Source organism: Elephas maximus, chromosome 9 (genome assembly GCF_024166365.1).
Source record: "Elephas maximus indicus isolate mEleMax1 chromosome 9, mEleMax1 primary haplotype, whole genome shotgun sequence".
In the NCBI taxonomy this organism is placed as follows: Eukaryota; Metazoa; Chordata; class Mammalia; order Proboscidea; family Elephantidae; genus Elephas; species Elephas maximus.
In genome coordinates, this window is record NC_064827.1 from 80,728,151 (window position 1) to 80,747,089 (window position 18,939).

Sequence of the window (18,939 nt, forward strand, 5' to 3'; positions counted from 1 at the left end):
TGAAAGTTTGGTAGAACTCTGCTGCAGTAAAGCCGTCTGGACCAGGGCTTTTTTTTGGGGGGGGGGAGTTTTTTGATTACCTTTTCAATCTCTTCTTTTGTTATGGGTCTGTTTAGTTGTTCTACCTCTGTTTGTGTCAGTTTAGGTAGGTAGTGTGTTTCTATGAATTCATTCATTTCTTCTAGGTTTTCAAATTTGTATGAGTATAGTTTTTCATAGTAATCTAATATGATTCTTTTAATTTCAGTTGGGTGTGTTGTAATATCGCCCCTCTCATTTCTTATTTGGGTTATTTGCTTCCTCTCCTGTTTTTCTTTTGTCAGTTTGGCCAGTGGTTTATCAATCTTGTTGATTTCTTCAAAAAACCAGCTTTTCGTCTTGTTAATTCTTTCAATTGTTTTTCTGTTTTCTATTTCATTTAGTTCAGCTCTAATTATTATTATTTGTTTTCTTCTGGTGCCTGTGGGGTTCTTTTGGTGCTGTCTTTCTATTTGTTCAAGTTGTAGGGATAATTCTTTGATTTTGGCCCTTTCTTCTTTTTGGGTGTGTGCATTTATTGATATAAATTGACCTCTGAGCATTGCTTTTGCTGTGTCATAAAAGTTCTGATAGGAAGTGTTTTCATTCTCATTGGATTCTGGAATTTCTTTATTCCATCCTTAATGTCTTCTATAATCCAGTCTTTTTTGAGCAGGGTGTTGTTCAGTTTCCAAGTGTTTCATTTCTTTTCCCTGCTTCTTCTGTTATTGATTTCCACTTTTACAGCCTTATGGTCAGAGAAGATGCTTTGTAATATTTCAGTGTTTTGGATTCTGCTAAGGCTTGCTTTATGACCTACTATGTGGTCTCTTCTAGAGAATGTTCCATGTGCACTAGAAAGGGAAGTATACTTGGTTGCTGTTAGGTGGAGTGTTCTGTATATGTCTATGAGGTCAAGTTGGTTGATTGTGGCATTTAGATCTTCCATGTCTTTATTGAGCTTCTTTCTGGATGTCCTGTCCTTCACTGAAAGTGGTGTGTTGAAGTCTCCTACTATTATTGTGGAGCTGTCTATCTCACTTTGCAGTGCTGATAGAGTTTGTTTTATGTATCTTGCAGCCCTGTCATTGGGTGCATAAATATTTAATATGGTTATATCTTCTTCATGTATTGTCCCTTTAATTATTATATAGTGTCCTTCCTTATCCTTTCTGATGGATTTAACTTTAAAGTCTATTTTGTCAGAAATTAATATTGCCACTCCTGCTCTTTTTTGATTGTTGTTTGCTTGATATATTTTTTTCTATCCTTTGAGTTTTAGTTTGTTTGTGTCTCTAAGTCTAAGGTGTGTCTCTTGTAGGCAGCATATAGACGGATCGTGTTTGTTAATCCATTCTGCCACTCTCTGTCTCTTTATTGGTGCATTTAGTGCTATCATTTTGATGTCTTTTTTTGTGTGTTCACAGTTTCTTTTTCCCACTTGATTTTATGTGCTGAGTAGATTATCTTTACATATTGTCCTTTACTCATATTTGTTGTTGTTGACTTTGTTTCTGCTGAGTCTGTATTTTTCCCTTGTATTTTATTTTCATGAGTAGGATAGTTTGTCTCCTTGTGGTTACCTTATTATTTACCCCTGTTTTTCTAAATTTAAAACTAACTTTTATTTCTTTGTATCACAGCATGTTCCTCTCCATATGGAAGGTGTATGATTACATTTCTTAATCCCTCATTATTATTTTAATGTTGTCTTCTTTTATATAGTAACATCACTGTTACCCTGTTTTGGGCTTTTTGTTTGTTTGTTTGTTTATAATCTTGCTTTGTTTTTTTTTATTTCCCTGTCTGGGTTCTGGTTGCTCTGCCCAGTGTTCTAGTCTTGGGTTGATACCTGATATTGATTTTCTAACCAAAGAACTCCCTTTCGTATTTCTTGTAGTTTTGGTTTGGTTTTTACGAATTCCCTAAACTTGCATTTATCTGGAAATGTCTTAATTTCACCTTCATATTTAAGAGACAGTTTTGCTGGATATATGATTCTTGGCAGGCAATTTTTTCCTTCAATTTTTTAAATATGTCATCCCATTGCCTTCTTGTCTGCATGGTTTCTGCTGAGTAGTCTGAGCTTATTCTTATTGGCTCTCCTTTGTAGGTGACTTTTCGTTTATCCCTCGCTGCTCTTATAATTGTCTCTTTATCTTTGGTTTTGGCAAGTTTGATTACAATATGTCTTGGTGACCTTCTTTTAACATCTACCTTATGTGGAGTCGATGAGCATCTTGGATAGATATCATCTCATCTTTCACGGTATCAGGGAAGTTTTCTGCCAACAAATCTTCAACAATTCTCTCTGTATTTCCTGTTATCCCTCCCTGTCGTGGTACTCCAATCACTTGTAGGTTATTTCTCTTGATAGAGTCCCATGTGATTCTTAAGGTTTCTTCATTTTTTTTAATTCTGTTATCTGATTTTTCTTCATATATATTAGTGCCAAGTGATTTATCTTCAAGTTCAGAAGTTCTGGCTTCTACTTGCTCAACTCTGCTCCTCCGACTTTCTATTGAGTTGTCTAATTCTGTAATTTTATTGTTAATCTTCTGAATTTCTGATTGTTGTCTGTCTATGGATTTTTCCAGCTTATTAAACTTTTCATTATGTTCCTGAATAATCTTTCTAGTTTCTTCAGTTGTTTTATCTGTGTGTTCCTTGGCTTGTTCTGCATATTGACTCATTTCCTTCCCGATGTCTTGAAGGGTTCTGTATATTCAGCTTTTGTATTCTGCATCTGGTAATTCCAGGAATGCACTTTCATCTAGAAGATCCCTAGATTCTTTGTTTTGAGAGCCTGTTGAGGTGATCATGGTCTGTTTCTTTATGTGACTTGATATTGGCTGTTGTCCCCGAGCCATCTATGAGTTATTGTATTAGTTTATGCTTGCTTACTGTGTCGTAGCTGCTTGCTTTGTTTTGTTTTGGTATACCCCTATAGGTTGCTTGAGTGGGCTCGCTTGAGTATTTTCACCTTTGGAGCTCTGGTGTCCTGTCCCCAGCTGGCTAGAGCTGTTATCAGGTATATCAGTCTAGGAGTCCAGTTTTCTTGCATGAATTCAGCTCAGGTTTCCAGGTAGCTGATATCAAGTGTGTGGTACAGGCTCTGTTCTACAGTCTTAGAGGGGCAGGGGTGATTGGCATATATACCAGTATCTGACTGTAGCAGGGGGCTGAGAACTGACCGCCAAGCGTCTCTGAAGAAAATATGTCTCTGTTCCCTAGAGCGTGCTGGTGGGTGGGTTCTGCAGAGAGACCATGGACACCCAAAGTTTTTGGTTGTAAGGACTAGGAGGTACCAGTTATCTTTGGACCCCTGTCACCGGTGGCTGGGTGACCTGAGTGGAGCAACCAGTCCTTCAGCCCCTGATGTTGGTAGGTGAGGACCTCGTTTAATAGGCTAAGCAATGTCAAAGTCAAACACCCACCTCTCCACTGCACAGCTGAAATGGTTGGAGTCTGCCAACAAGGGGCTATTCTCCCGAAATAGGCCCACACAGGTCCATGCAGAAGGGAAAGGTTCTCAAGGTCCACAGACGGTTTATGCCTGGACAGGAGCCGCTTCTGTCCTGAGCTCCCCTGGTTAACGGAGCTAGAAAATTATGTTTTGCCCCTAGTTGCAAATTTTTTCCTTCCCCAAGGCCAGGGAGATGGCTCTAGGTGCTCACCAGGGTCTATCTCAGGCCCAGGGATTCAGCCGCTGAAGCTGGCTTGGGGGTGGGGGACACGATAAAATATACGCAAGTACTTAGCTTTTGTGGAGAGCGCCCTTTTGCTCAGGTTCCGGAGGTGTGAGAGGGCTGCGTGGCTGGCTGCTTCTCCCTGAGGAAACTGCGGCTGAACGCTAGTACCAGGCGGCCACCGCCGCAGCTCCAGGAGTGGTGCCTGAGGGCTCCCCACCACCCAGGTCCAGTAACTCCTCTCCACTTCTGAATGGTCTCTTCCTTCCCCTGCCCCTCAGTTCATTGTCTAAGCTTGCCTTTGATGCTCAGGGCTCCCAGCTTGTCACAAACATACTCGTTTCACTTGTTTTTTTGAGTCTTGTAAAGAGGGCTCCCCAGAAGCACCTGTCTATTCCGCCATCTTGGCTCCGCCTCCCAGCCAACTTTTGATTGCAGCCTCATGAGGGACTCTGAACCAGAGTCATTCAGCTAAGCCATTCTGGAATTCCTGACCTACAGAAACTGTTTGGGGTAAAAAATGTTTATCATTGTTTAAGCTACTAAATTTTGGGGTAATCTGCAGCAATAGATAACTAATACAAAGGGTTTTGTCAAAGCAGTATCACTCAATTCTTTGAATTTCTTTGAGTTATAGGCTTAAAGACAGGCACACACATTCACACATAGTGATCTATCATCATAAATTATTGTTAATGATCTACCAGTTGCTAATGCATTCAAATTTCTTGAAAACAACAAAAAATATAAATAGCAACTGTTATTTGAACTTGTAAAGGAATTCAATTGCCCAGCTGTCAGAATCCTGCATTGTTCCAACACGGTGCCAGTCTGGGACCATCCTGTAGTTGGCTTGCCTGGGAAGTCAGTTTCTATGCTCCCGAGGAATGTTCCTTGTTAAGGTCCAGAGTTTGGATGACTTTTCTTCTCTTCAAGGGGCCAAAGGCCACTGGGAAAGGGGAGGTAAAAAAGGGGTGCTGGCAAGAAGCCGGGGCTGCTGGCACCCTGCTCAGGGAGAAAAGAGGAGAGGTTGTTTCTGGGATCAGTTTCCTTACCGTCTTCATATACCTCTAGAGTTCAAGTACCCGAGGCTGAGGATGACTGGCCTACAGCAGGGAAAAGCCCACCACAAGGGCTGCCCCCACAGTCAGAAAAACCTCTCCCAGGACCATTTGACAAGCTCTATGGATACATTAAAAAAGAAAAAAAATTTTTTTTTTTTTTATCCACCAGGCCTGGTGTGAGCAGGAGGCCTGGCAGCCTGGTCCTCATTATCTGTCTAATCTAATCAGTTCTGGCTCTGTCACAGACAGGCTGCCTCAGGCATGCAGTTGGCCAAGTCCATTGTGTTCCTTGGGGTGCAGCCATGAGAGAAGAGGGGTAATTCTGCGGCCTCCAGTGGCTTTGATTTGTCTGGGGTGGGTAGTTAAGAACAGGAGGCCAGGATCATACAGTCCACAGAAGCCGGTTCCCTCTCTTCCTAGTGAGTGGCTCTGGATGCATTACTTCACCTATCTGGGCCTCAGTTTCTCCTTCTTTTAAGATAGAGATTATGACAGTCCCTTACTCTTGGGGTTGTGTAAGGAAATTAAAAAAAAAAAAACTGAGGTACTTAATAAAATCTGAAATGGCCAATTTGAGGACTGGGTGCAATTCCTTGTTTGCTGGTTCTGTCTTCACCCTAACGGAACCATCTTCTGTGACCATTTCTAAGAGAAGAACGTCCAGTAATGATGATGTAACTACACTGTGACCCCCCCCACCCCATCACATACCCTTGTAATTTTTCTCTTAACCAGTCTACCCCCGTGTGTCTGTCAGTTTGTCGTACTGTGTGGGCTTGCGTGTTCCTGTGATGCTGGAAGCTATGCCACTGCTGTTCAGATACTAGCAGGGTCACCCATGGAGGAAAGATTTCAGCTGAGCTTCCAGACTAAGACAGACTAGGAAGAAGGACCCGGTGGTCTACTTTTGAAAAGGATTAGACAGTGAAAACCTCATGAATAGCAGCAGAACACTGTCTGATATAGTGCTGGAAGATGAGCCCCCCAGGTGGGAAGGCACTCAAAAGATGACTGGGGAAGAGCTGCCTCCTCAAAGTAGAGTCAACCTTAATGACGTGGATGGAGTAAAGCTTTCAGGACATTCATTTGCTGATGTGTCACGACTCAAAATGAGAAGAAACAGCTGCAAACATCCATTAATAATCGGAACCTGTATTGTATGAAGTATGAATCTAGGAAAATTGGAAATCGTCAAAAGTGAAATGGAATGCACAAACATCGATATCCTAGGCATTAGTGAGCTGAAATGGACTGGTATTGGCCACTTCAGATCGGATAATCATATCGTCTACTATGCTGGGAATGACAACTTGAAGAGGAATGGTGTTGCATTCATCGTCAAACAGAACATTTCAAGATCTCTCCTGAAGTACAACGCTGTCAGTGATACGATAATATCCATACGCCTACAAGGAAGACCAGTGAATACGACTATTATTCAAATTTATGCACCGACCACTAGGGCCAAAGATGAAGAGATAGAAGATTTTTATCAGCTGCTGCAGTCTGAAATTGATGCATTCATAATTACTGGCGATTGGAACGTGAAAGTTGGAAACAAAGTAGAAGGATCAGTAGTTGGAAAATATGGCCTTGGTGACAGAAACAATGCTGGAGATTGAATGACAGAATTTTGCGAGACCAATGGCTTCTTCATTGCAAATACCTTCTTTCACCAACATAAATGACGACTATACACATGAACCTCGCCAGATGGAACACACAGAAATCAAATTGACTACATCTGTGGAAAGAGACGATGAAAAAGCTCGATATCGTCAGTCAGAACAAGGCCAGGGGCCGACTGTGGAACAGACCATCAATTGCTCACATGCAAGTTCAATCTGAACCTGAAGAAAATCAAAGCAAGTCCACGAGAGCCAAAATATGACCTTGAGTATATCCCACCTGAATTTAGAGACCATCTGAAGAATAGATTTGATGCATTGAACACTAGTGACCGAAGACCAGATGAGTTGTGGAATGACATCAAGGACACCATCCATGAAGAAAGCAAGAGGTCATTGAAAAGACAGGAAAGAAAGAAAGGACCAAGATGGATGTCAGAGGAGACTCTGAAACTTACTCTTGAACGTCGAGCAGCTGAAGCAAAAGGAAGAATTGATGAAGTAAAAGAACTGAACAGAAGATTTAAAAGGGCAGCTTGAGAAGACGAAGTATTATAATGACATGTGTAAAGAGCTGGAGATGGAAAACCAAAAGGGAAGAACACACTCGGCGTTTCTCAAGCTGAAAGAACTGAAGAAAAAAAATCAAGCCTCGAGTTGCAATAGTGAAGGATTCGATGGGGAAAATATTAAACAATGCAGGAAGCATCAAAAGAAGAAGGAAGGAATACAGAGTCATTGTACCAAAAAGAATCAGTTGATGTTCAACCATTTCAAGAGGTGGCATATGATCAGGAACCGATGGTATTGAAGGAAGAAGTCCAAACTGCTCTGAAGACACTGGTGAAAAACAAGGCTCCAGGAACTGATGGAATATCAATTGAGATGTTTCAACAAACAGATGCAGCACTGGAGGTGCTCACTCGTCCATGCCAAGAAATATGGAAGACAGCTTCCTGGCCAACTGACTGGAAGAGATCCATATTTATGCCTATTCCCAGGTAAGGTGATCCAACTGAATGTGGAAATTATAGAACAATATCATTAATATCACACACAAACAAAATTTTGCTGAAGATCATTCAAAAACGGCTGCAGCAGTATATCGACAGGGAACTGCCAGAAATTCAGGCTGGATTCAGAAGAGGACGTGGAACCAGGGATATCATTGCTGATGTCAGATGGATCCTGGCTGAAAGCAGAGAATACCAGAAGGATGTTTACTTGTGTTTTCTTGACTAGGCAAAGGCATTTAATTGTGTTGGTCATAACGAATTATGGATAACATTGCGAAGAATGGGAATTCCAGAACCCTTAATTGTGCTCATGAGGAACCTTTACATACACCAAGAGGCAATTGTTCAGACAGAACAAGGGGATACTGATTGGTTTAAAGTCAGGTAAGGTGTGCATCAGGGTTGCATTCTTTCACCATAATCTGTATGCTGAGCAAGTAATACGAAAAGCTAGACTATATGAAGAAGAATGGGGCATCAGGATTGGAGGAAGACTCGTTAACAACCTGCATTACGCAGATGACACAATCTTTCTTGCTGAAAGCGAAGGGGACTTGAAGCACTTACTAATGAAGATCAAAGACCACAGCCTTCAGTATGGATTGCACCTCAACATAAAGAAAACAAAAATCCTCACAACTGGACCAATGAGCTACATCATGATAAACGGAGAAAAGTTTGAAGTTGTCAAGGATTTCATTTTACTTGGATCCACAATCAACAGCCATGGAAGCAGCAGTCAAGAAATCAAAAGATGCATTGCATTGGGTAAATCTGCTGTAAAGGACCTCTTCAAAGTGTTGAGGAGCAAAGATGTCACCCTGAAGACTAAGGTGCCCCTGACCCAAGCCATGGTATTTTCAGTCGCATCATATGCATGTGAAAGCTGGACAATGAATAAGGAAGACCGAAGAAGAGTTGACGCCTTTGAGTTGTGGTGCTGGCAAAGAATATTGAATATACCATGGACTGCCAAAAGAATGAACAGATCCGTCTTGGAAGAAGTACAGCCAGAATGATCCTTAGAAGCAAGGATGGCGAGACTGCATCTTACATACTTTGGACATGTTGTCAGGAAGGATCAGTCCCTGGAGAAGGACATCATGCTTGGCAGAGTACAGGATCAGTGGAAAAGAGGAAGACCCTCAGTGAGGTGGATTGACGCAGTGGCTGCAACAATGAGCTCAAGCATAATGATTGTAAGGATGGCTCAGGACAGGGCAGTGTTTCGTTCTGTTGTGCATAGGGTCGCTATGAGTCGGAACCGACTCGATGGCACCTAACAACAACAACAACCAATCTAAGAGAGAGACCCACCCCAGTGCTGTCGAGTCGATTCCTTTTAAGCCAATTGCGTTATGAGCTTGCATTATAGGAAGTCCTGCCTTATGAATTCCTACCACAGGAAGACCCACCTTAAAATGATCTACTACCAGTCAAGTAATGTCTTTTGATGGTCTAAGCCTGTAATTACCACTCAAGTAATTTCTTTCAATGATCTACGTTTATAAATACCAATCAAATAACTTGTTTCATATCCTTAGTTCCCCTCTTAGAAAATGTCACTGCTGATTTGCCATTTTGGATTACTGGATTCCACAGATAATGTATTTCAGCCTATCCCCTGCTCGAGATGATTCTATTTTTTTCAATAAATCTCTCAATTTTACATCAATCAGAGTACAGATGGTTACTCTATGACAGGATTATTGAGGGAACCAGTGAGCTGATGTGTGTATGCATACAGTAAGAGTTCAGTAAGAGCCACCAATTATAATTATCAACCTCTTTTGAACCTCTCAACAATCCTGTGGAGTTTGCAAGTCAGGAGGGAATGTTTATCCCACTCATGTCAGAAAGGAAATATTTGTTGTCTCTAAGCATCATATAAGGAACTGGAAAAATTCAACGGTGTTCAGATTCAGGATTACAAAAGCTCAATAGCTGACATTTATGACTAATGATAACACAAAGTACACACAGTATCCGGCCAGTAGTAAGTGGATTGGCATCTGAGCAACAGAAAATAATTGGAGTCCTCATCATCTCCTTGCCCTCCACCTGCTCTTTCCCAACTACAGCCAGCCCTGGTCCACTTTCAGAATAACTCTTATTTTCCCTTCCCTCCCTCTTGCTGTCTCTGTCCCCGTTCAGGCCACCGTCTTCTCTCTCCAAGTGCACTGGTCCACTCTTGGGACCAATTTTCCTGGCATATTCTTGGCTCCTCCAACTCCAACGCACAGCCAAGGTGCTCTAAGCAGTCCTGCAGAAAGCCCTCTCACTTGTGGTGAAATGAGTTCCTTTTTGTGGTCTTTTGCCTTGGTTCTTTGCAAAAACAGCTTGAGAAATTTTTTTCCTAAACCCTGAGGAGTTCCTTTGCCCTGGTTTTCTACCCCAGAGGGTTTGTTACTTTTGTCCAGGTTGATTGTTATTTCCTGGGTAAGCTGTAAACAACTTGAGGTTTGATAACTTTTTATTTGGCCCTGGTCTGCAGCTTATGCAGGGATTAGTATGCAGCATGCAGGGATTGGTCAATAGACTATGCAAATAACATGACTATAGCGTACTACGCAAATGAAGTATCTATGGCCCACCAAGAGGGGATTGGTTAGTTTGTAGCCCTGCTATGAGGGCCATGGCTTAAAATTGACAAGGGGTTGTGTATATATGCAGCCAAACCCACAAAAGTTTTTCAGATAGAAAGAAGCAGGAAGAGAAGCAGAAGGAAGAGAAAAATAGAGTAGAGGCAGGGAACCTCCTAAAAAAGCTGTAACATAGGTTAAGGGCTGTAACACTAAGGATAGCAACATGCCCAGCAGTAGCCTTGTAGCAGAGTCTGTGGTGACAGACAGCAGGACCAGACAGCCTGTCCTCAGTGGGGAAAGAGGAGGCCTGTATGACTGACAAGAGCTGAGAGAGCTGTACTGCAGTGAAGGGAGACTATGCCTACATGCTTCCAGATCCTGCTCCCAAGCTGTACCCTGTTCTGTAAAAAACACTTAACTGTAAGTACGGTCTGAGTTCTGTGTGGCCATTGCAATGGATTATCAAACCCAGAAGAGAAGTAAAGTGGGCCGTGGGAAGGACAACCGCTGTCAGAATTGGTAAAAAGTTTAGAGGGTGGAGGTATGTCTGACTTCTACATCATGGGAATCAGCTTTGGGCTGATCCTGGTCATTATTCCACTTGAAGTTACCACTACTACTGCCACCATCTTCCACCATGGCTCCCACATGGCTCCCAAGACTCTACATGGTTTGGCCCCTGCCCACTGCTCCAGCCTCCCCTCCTCCCACTCCCATCTGACATTTAGCTGACTGAGCCAGCGGTGCTCCCCATGGGCCTGACTCCCACTCAGAGCCAATCCATTGCACATGCTACCTGTGTCTGCAGCATTCAACCTGATCGGTCATTCCTCTCTCTTCACTTGCTCCAATTCTTTTACATAATTTTTACTCATTCTTCAGGTCACAACTGAGATGTGGAAGAGACTTTCCTGACCTGTAGGTCAGGTGAGGTGCCTCCTTTTGCATTCTGTATCATAGCACCACTGATCACACTTCCCCATCTGTCTCTCCCATTAGACTGAGCTCAGTGAGGGCAGAACGTCTTCCTATTCCTTATTGTATCCCCACCATACACCATTGAGTCTGGCCCAGAGGCATTGCCCATCAAATATCTGTTGATGAATTGGCTGATGGATAAACTCAACCAATTTCAGCAAAGCCTAAGCCAAGGTTATCTGGAAGACCACAACAACTTCCTCACTGTTTCCTGCTGTGTGTCCCCTGTGAACCCAGCAGCCAGAGTGATCTTCGGTCTGACCACACCATTCTCTGCTTAAAACCCTTTTATGGCTCTCTATTACCCCTCAAACTAGAGGCCAAACTCCTAACAGCACTTGCTAGGCCTTCACCTTCCAGTCTCTGTATACCGCTCCACCCTCATCTCTCCACACCCTCCACCATATGAAATAGTTCCAGTTCCCCAAACTGGCCCTCTGCACATTCTGTCCTCTGTGTGGAACCCTCTGCTCCTCATCTTTGGCTTGGCGAACTCCGCTAGCTCTCAGTTTAGACGTAAGCCTTTCCTGTTCCATGGCCCTTGTGCTTCTCCCACCCGTCGGTATTGGTCCTTGCTCCTGTCTGTTCCCCCTCCCCCGGTCTAGCAAGCCAAGTTTGTCTGCTTCACTGCTGTCTTCCTGGCACCAAACAAAGGGCCTGGCATGTAGCACGGTGAATGAAAGAATGAACTCTGGTTCTGATGGTGCATGCCAGGGCAGGTCTGTCTGGGTCCCACTTTATCCCCATAGCTCAGCCTAGAGCCCTGCATGCACCCAGAGTGTTCAGTAACCTATCAGGAAGGTGGGCAGACATCCTCATCGTCTCTCTGAACTGAAAGAAAAAACGCTCACTGTAGTTCCAGGGGGAGTGGGGAGGGGATGACAAAATGAAAAACGCTGTTAAGAAAACAAAGCCGTAACAGATAGACTGGTGTTCAGGTGAACCTAAAAGTTACAAGCCGCCTCTAGAACCAATCACAAAGATGGCAGCGCACAGCCTCGCCTCTCTGCCCCTTCTCAACGTGGCCGCTCTAGTGGGCAGGACTGCAGGGCGGAAATTACGTCAGCGGAGCGGAAGTTCGGCCTGACGCTCCGCCACCCAGCCACCAATGCTGCGGTGGCTGGTGGGCTGCGAGGCAGGATTATGCAGCTGGTCGGGCGGCTTGCGGGCGTCGCGGTGCTGCGGCTGCTGCTGGCTGCTCAGGTGGTCTCGGCGTTCGAGCCCATCAGTGTGGGCATCGCCATCGGGGCCGCGTCGGCGCTCACCGGCTACCTGTCTTACACGGACTTTTACTGCCGTTTCGCGGAGTGCTGCCGCGCGGAGCAGCCGCTCAACGCCTCGGGTACGGTGGGAAGGCGCGCGGGCTTGAGTCCCCACCCCAGGGCGCCAGGGGCACGGAGGGGCAGGCCCCCGCGAGCATGTCAGGCGCCGAGCTCCGAATGGGGGCGCTCCGTAGACGGTGGTCGTCCCGATTTTGGGTGGGAGGGAGGACGAGTGGGCAAGCTAGGCATCGTTTCCAGTGGCAAGCCCGGAGGGCGGGAACTCTGATCCAGATCTCCTAAGCCCAGTATAGGGAGAAGGGGAGGAGAGAAGAGTTGACAGGGCCTTGAGTCCAGCCCTGGAAGCTGTGCTTTCCGAAACAGTTTCGCCAGATCGTGGCGGCTCTGCCTAAGTGCTTTTCTACGTGTCCGGCTTCTTTGGGATTACAGTGAGAAGAAACTGAAAGTAGCGTGGCCAGCCCTTCTGCTCCAAGTCAGTCTTACTTTTAGTAGTTTTCAGATGAGCAGTGTCCACCAGAAAGCCCACATTTATCCCTTGGTTTTCTTACAAGGCAGCAGGGGTGGCTAGGGAAATACCATGCAGTTCATTCAAGAGATAAATTAATCCTTGAAAGAATAAACACATTTAGCTTCCGTATGAGAATACTTATTGTTAAGGAGAACATCTACATAACGCATGTCCCTAGAAGTGGCATCATTTGACTCTCCAGTCCAGTGTTGGCCTGGGGATTAGTGGAAACCCTGTTGGATTGTTCACTAATCCTGCCTCTCACTTTTGCCACCTGGGGAAAGTGCTGCTTTTCTGGTGCATTTTAACGTGTATTTTTCTCTGTTCTGGGGCTGCCTTCTGCAGCCCTCAAGCTGGACTTGGAGGAGAAGCTGTTTGGGCAACATCTGGCCACAGAGGTGATTCTCAAGGCACTGATCGGCTTCAAGAACAACAAAAATCCCAAGAAGGCATTGACCCTTTCTTTACATGGCTGGGCTGGCACAGGCAAGAACTTTGTAAGCCAAATTGTGCCTGAAAATCTTTACTCAAAAGGCCTGAAGAGTAACTTTGTACACCTGTTTGTATCGACTCTGCATTTCCCTCATGAGCAGAAGATAAAACTGTACCAGGCAAGAGAATCTACTGTTATCTCATCCACGGGCCACTCAGAGCGGCTGGCTACCTGCTCACTGTTCAAGCCTCTGCTTCTCTCCTTTGCACTGCAGTGTCCCCAGGTTCCACTAGGTTAAGTCACACTTATACCCGGGTAACCCTTTGCCATTTACAAAGCTGGTCTACAGCTTCTTTTCTCACTTGATCCAAAATAACACAGTTGGGTAATACAGTTGGGTAGGTGATATTATTTCCATTAAACAGTGGAGCCAAGAAAGGTGAGATGACTTGCCCCTTAAAATCCTTGTGAGCTTGTGGCAGAGCAGAAACTTGAACCTAAATCTACTAGCTCCCAGTTCACATGGTAGCCACATTCTGCAAAGACTGAGCACAGGGAACATTCACATCGGAGCACTTGGTGTTAAGTGGGACAGTCGTAAACAAGTTGTTTGGATGTGGCTTCATTTAATGTTCTGCTCCCGGGGTACAGCCTCAGCTTTGCCTCTGCATTTAGCAATGTAGACAAGCCAACGGAAGCAGTTTGTGTGGTTGACTGCTAACCTGAAGGTTGGTGGTTCAAACCCACCCAGCAGCTCCTCAGAAGAAGGAAGCTGTTTCAGTAAAGATTACAGCCAAGAAAACCCTACGGAGCACTTCTGCTCTGTCACACATAGGGTTGCCATGGCTCAGAATCAACTTAATGGCAACAGGTTTGGTTTAGTTTTTTAAACAGCTTTTATTCCCTTTGTTCCTCCCATCTTTCAATTCTTTGGCATTGTTTTCTTTCTTCAAAAGAAAGCCTCCAAGAACTAAACCTTGAGACTTTTTCCTTTTTTGAGGTGTTTCCTCATTTATTCATATTGAGTTGTCTAGTAGGGTTAATTTCATTTAAATGAGTATTGTCCTTGTAAAAGTTAATATTCCTACTGTTAGGTGGGGACTGAAATAAGAAACAGAAACATAACTGAATGAGGAAGTAAAAGTGGGTGTTTGCTATGGACACTGTTAAGACAGGGAAGGTTGGCAAAAAGGAATCATTTTCCTGTTTTCCAAATTCTTTTTTAGATCTCTAGAAATAACAGTAAGAGCTACAGTAAGGTGAGGATGCTTCTGGAGGGCTTTCATGGTCACTGCCTTTCACGTTTTGGGGTTGAGGGCTTTGTGCTTGGGTGTCTTTGTTTCAAGAAAGCACAGGAACAGGTGCTTTTCATGAAATGTCATCTGGGTCAGCTCCTTTGTTTAGGGCACCAGGAAAGCCATTGGTCTCAGGCAGTGTGCAGGTCTTGTCTAGTTGATTATTCCTCAGTATGTTGTAAAATTAACTCTAGATTTCACTGCACAGTGAGATGAACGTTAGGGATTGGTTAACAGTGAACGATAAATAGTCATTAATCCTATACCTCTCATACCTTTAAAGAGCCACAGTTAGCGTGTCATTTGATTTCAGAAAAATCTTCCTTGCATCTTAGCACCTCTCTCTCTGCTAATTTCCACTTTTTATAGGTAAGATTTTGGAAAAGCTGTTCTCTGTGGATGGAGGTTAGGGTGCAGTTTCTCAGAGTTCTTTAACCGCAGAGAGCTCTGATTTTCTGTCTGGCAGAGCATGAGGAGCGGGGTAGCACCTCTGCTCCCTGGCACTTCTTTGAGCTTTGTCACCATTTGTTCTTTTTCGGTTGGCCTAGGACCAGTTGCAGAATTGGATCCGGGGTAACGTGAGTGCATGTGCAGGTTCTGTTTTCATATTTGACGAGATGGATAAATTGCACCCTGGGCTCATTGATGCAATCAAGCCGTTTCTGGACTACTACGAGCAGGTCGATGGAGTGTCTTACCGGAAGGCCATCTTCATCTTTCTCAGGTCAGCAGGAGGTGGTTTCTTGGGCTGAGGAGGGAGGCTAGCACATGAGCCCTTCATTTTCCCAGTGCTAGAAAAAGGTCCTGGCAACTATTAGCATTCTGTTACCAGGGACAAAAATGCCAGTCTGGCAAAAATGATTTCGTCACTTCTTTTACTGTTGGATTGCTAGTATCCGCATGGCACAGAGTGTAGGCAGGAGAAAATAAACTAAAGAAATAATAGTTGATAACAAGCAACATTAATAACTGCACTTAAAATCCTTAATGTTATTTCTGAGGGTTATAAAACGCTGTATCTGGTAAATTCTGGAGAAACAGCTTTTAAGCTTCTTGAGAGAAAACACTTTTTTCTTCATTTAGTAGCACTTAGCAAGTATTTGATTAAGAATAGGCCATAGGGCAGGTACATTTCCCTTCTAATTAGATATAGAAGTCTTAATAAAAATGTAATTTTAATCTTTGTTTCTCTGTCAAACTCAGCAATGCAGGTGGGGACCTCATAACTAAGATGGCCCTTGACTTTTGGAGGGCAGGGAAGAAGAGGGAAGACATTCAGCTGAAAGACCTGGAACCTGTGCTGTCTGTTGGAGTCTTCAATAACAAGCACAGTAAGTCTACACAGGATGAGAAGGCCCTTAACTCTGCCAACAGTCATCTTCTCTTTGAGTATTTCACAAAGCCACAGAACTCTGCTTGCTTCTGGGGCTTTGCTAAAGTAGCAGCTTTTTCTCATGCTGTTATAGAAGCCAGTTAAAAAGGGTGTCCAACTGATTCTTACGTCAGGCAATATCACACTTGGCAAAAAGAGACTCTGGGAGGGTAAAGACTTGAGGAATGTACTCTGGACTGTGATTACAGTGGCCCCTGCAAGAGCAGTGAGCTTGGGCGAGTGATGGGCAAGAACCCAGCTGTGTCTCATTTTGCAGGTGGCCTGTGGCACAGCGGACTGATAGACAGAAACCTCATCGACTACTTTATCCCCTTCCTGCCCCTGGAGTACAGGCATGTGAAAATGTGTGTGAGGGCAGAAATGAAGGCCCGCGGTTCTGCCATCGATGAAGACATTGTCACAAGAGTGGCAGAGGAAATGACATTTTTCCCAAAAGATGAGAAAATCTACTCAGACAAGGGCTGCAAGACTGTGCAGTCACGACTAGATTTTCACTGAGCTTTTATCCAAATGTGATAAGAGGCGACTGGGAGGCTCAGCAAACCAGGGGCCTTGCCTTTCAGAAGCACTGCTGAATACCTCTTCAGGGGTTTGCACATTTGCACCTGTGGACTTTCGGGATCTAGAAGCTGTAAGAGTTAATTTTGAAGAGACAGGGATCTGTGGAGCGCCCTTGTCGTTTTGCAACATGGCAGAAATCCAACTGTTGATTGCAGTTGAAGATGAGCTTTTAATAGCCCCTCCAGACTTACTGTTCCACCCTTGACAGAAGTGCCTTGGAAACAGCTGTTACAGTTTTTACTTGGGATAGTCTCACTTTACTCCATACAACAGTTTGAAATCCGTGGGATACGCTCGTTCTCTATGGCAACACGTGCAGACGGAGCATTCAGCTTCAGCTTGCAGACTGGGCATTGCCGAAGAGGTGGGAGTATTGTACGTTAGAGATGCCAGAGTTTTGAAGGATTTATTTTTTTACTTCTAGGTCTTATATAATGGGAGTATAGGACATTGCTTATTTTAAAATATGGGAAGGATATAATAGGGAATAATTGTTTATTCCTTTCTCAGATACTCTTAAATGGTATGAATTTTTATTGTTAAATATATGGTAATATATGGAATCTTGTAGATCAAATCAGGTCATTGTGAAGCTGTGGCTCGACCTGGGTGTCATCTGATAAGGACACCCTCTATGGCAGCACCTTCCATGGCTGGGCTGCTCTGATCACTGGGAAAGAAGATGTAGATTGCAGCCAGCATGAGTTCTGTGTCTGTCCTGTAGCTGCAGTATGACTGCAGACAGTATTAAGAACAGTGTGCAGCCCTTCTTACATGGAAGATGTGATAGAGTATTTTTACAGTATGGGAATGCCTTACATGCTATCATAACTTAGTCTTAAAGAAATGCTAAGGTAAGACTTAAATCTTTTGGTTCGTATGCTCAAATTGGAGTTAGGTTACATTTCTTTTATAACCTTTTGTGTGTCTGATCGGGAGGAGACAAGGTTTTCTGTTTACAATGATGCAATAAACTCAACATGTTGGTCACCTTTGGACCATTGTTAGTGATTTGTAACTTGAAATGGCCACAGTTGATCCCAGCTGAGCACCCCCACCCCATGTAAGATATAGACAAGAGCTTGAATTGACCTCTTGAATATGAAGTAATAAAGCCTAAATTGTATCATGTGAAATGTAACTTGCTAACTTTTTTCCCCTAGTTTATTTATCTGCTAACACTGTTGAGCTTGAATAAAGGCTGTTTAACAGCTCAGGTGTCATTAGGCTTACCATAACCTTGGACATGTCGGTTGGCAGTCTTTGCATCATGCAGAATCAATACTTACCTTAAAGGCTATTATCTCCAAACAAATATGAAGTTGAAATTGAATTAAATGATGGGTGTTTTCATCAGAAACAGATGGACTTCTAACAAGTATAGACTCCTAAAACTAATGTCGGAAGGAAATTGAGGCACTAGGAAAACATGACTCTGTTGACATTCTGAACCTGAGCAAGGGCCCAGCTCAGAACCAGGACATCTAACTGCTGGGTCTTTCTGCCCAGAATTGATAGATAATATGAAATCCTAGTTATATTAATCAGGTCTCAGCTTAACCACACTTAACCTGGCATCTTACCTCTGTTAGTAAATTGGTAACACTGACCCTCCTCACAGGACTGAGAATTAGCTGATTTTCTAGAAAGTTTAATCCCTTTTTGCCATCACCTTGCCCAGTCCCCTCATTTTGCAAATGACAGTGCTCAAGTCCCATGAAACTTTCCAGGGCTGTTTCCCAGCCTGATGCAGTTTCTGCTTTACTCCATACTGCCTCATCTACAAAAATGGAACTTTCAAAAAATAAGGGGACCACTGTGTTCACTAACTGGGAACTCCCAGGTGCCAGAATTGTCATCTTCAAATGGAAAGATTAGACCTCATCTGACTCCTGGGAACAGAACCAGGCCTGGTGGCTGAGTTCAAGCCAACAGGCCAGCTTTGGCTCCGAAAAGTTTAAGGCACCAAGAACTTTCTAGCACTTAGGAGACCTGGGCAGCCCTAAAGAGGAGCCCTTGTATAGGCTGGATACCTGCAAGGCAGAGGGATCCTGTTAACCCAGAAGCCAACTCAAGAGCCTTGCCAACCGGTCTTCTGTCTGCTAAAAAGCGTCCCTGCGAGCTCTCTAAACAGATTCACACTCCATAGGAACCTGGCCATTTGTAGGTACATATATGCATGTTGGATAAAACACGGTATATATAAAAAAAAAAAAAATTTTTTTTTTTTTTATATGCATGTTGGATAAAACAAGGTGTTTAGTATCCTACAGGAGTCCCTGGATGGCTCAAATAGTTAAGCGCTCGACCACTAGCCAAAACAAAAAAACCCAAAACCCGTTGCCGCTGAGTCAATTCCAGCTCATAGCGACCCTAACCAAAAGGGCGGTTCAAACCCACCCAGAGGTGCCTGGGAAGAAAGGCCTGGTGATCTTCCAAAAGGTCACAGCCACGAAAACCCCATGGAGCTCAGTTCTACCCTGCACACATC

General features: G+C 43.9%; 1 protein-coding gene across 1 annotated transcript; it reads left to right on the top strand.

Annotated features, from left to right (window-relative positions):
• The first annotated feature begins 12,056 nt into the window (after positions 1-12,056).
• Positions 12,057-17,295, top strand: TOR1B (torsin family 1 member B). The gene is made up of 5 exons (XM_049897003.1): positions 12,057-12,320; positions 13,112-13,377; positions 15,043-15,218; positions 15,698-15,825; positions 16,144-17,295. Exons 1-5 carry the CDS (start codon positions 12,122-12,124, stop codon positions 16,383-16,385), a joined length of 1,011 nt encoding a protein of 336 aa, XP_049752960.1. The 5' UTR covers positions 12,057-12,121; the 3' UTR covers positions 16,386-17,295.
• Positions 17,296-18,939: the final 1,644 nt, after the last annotated feature.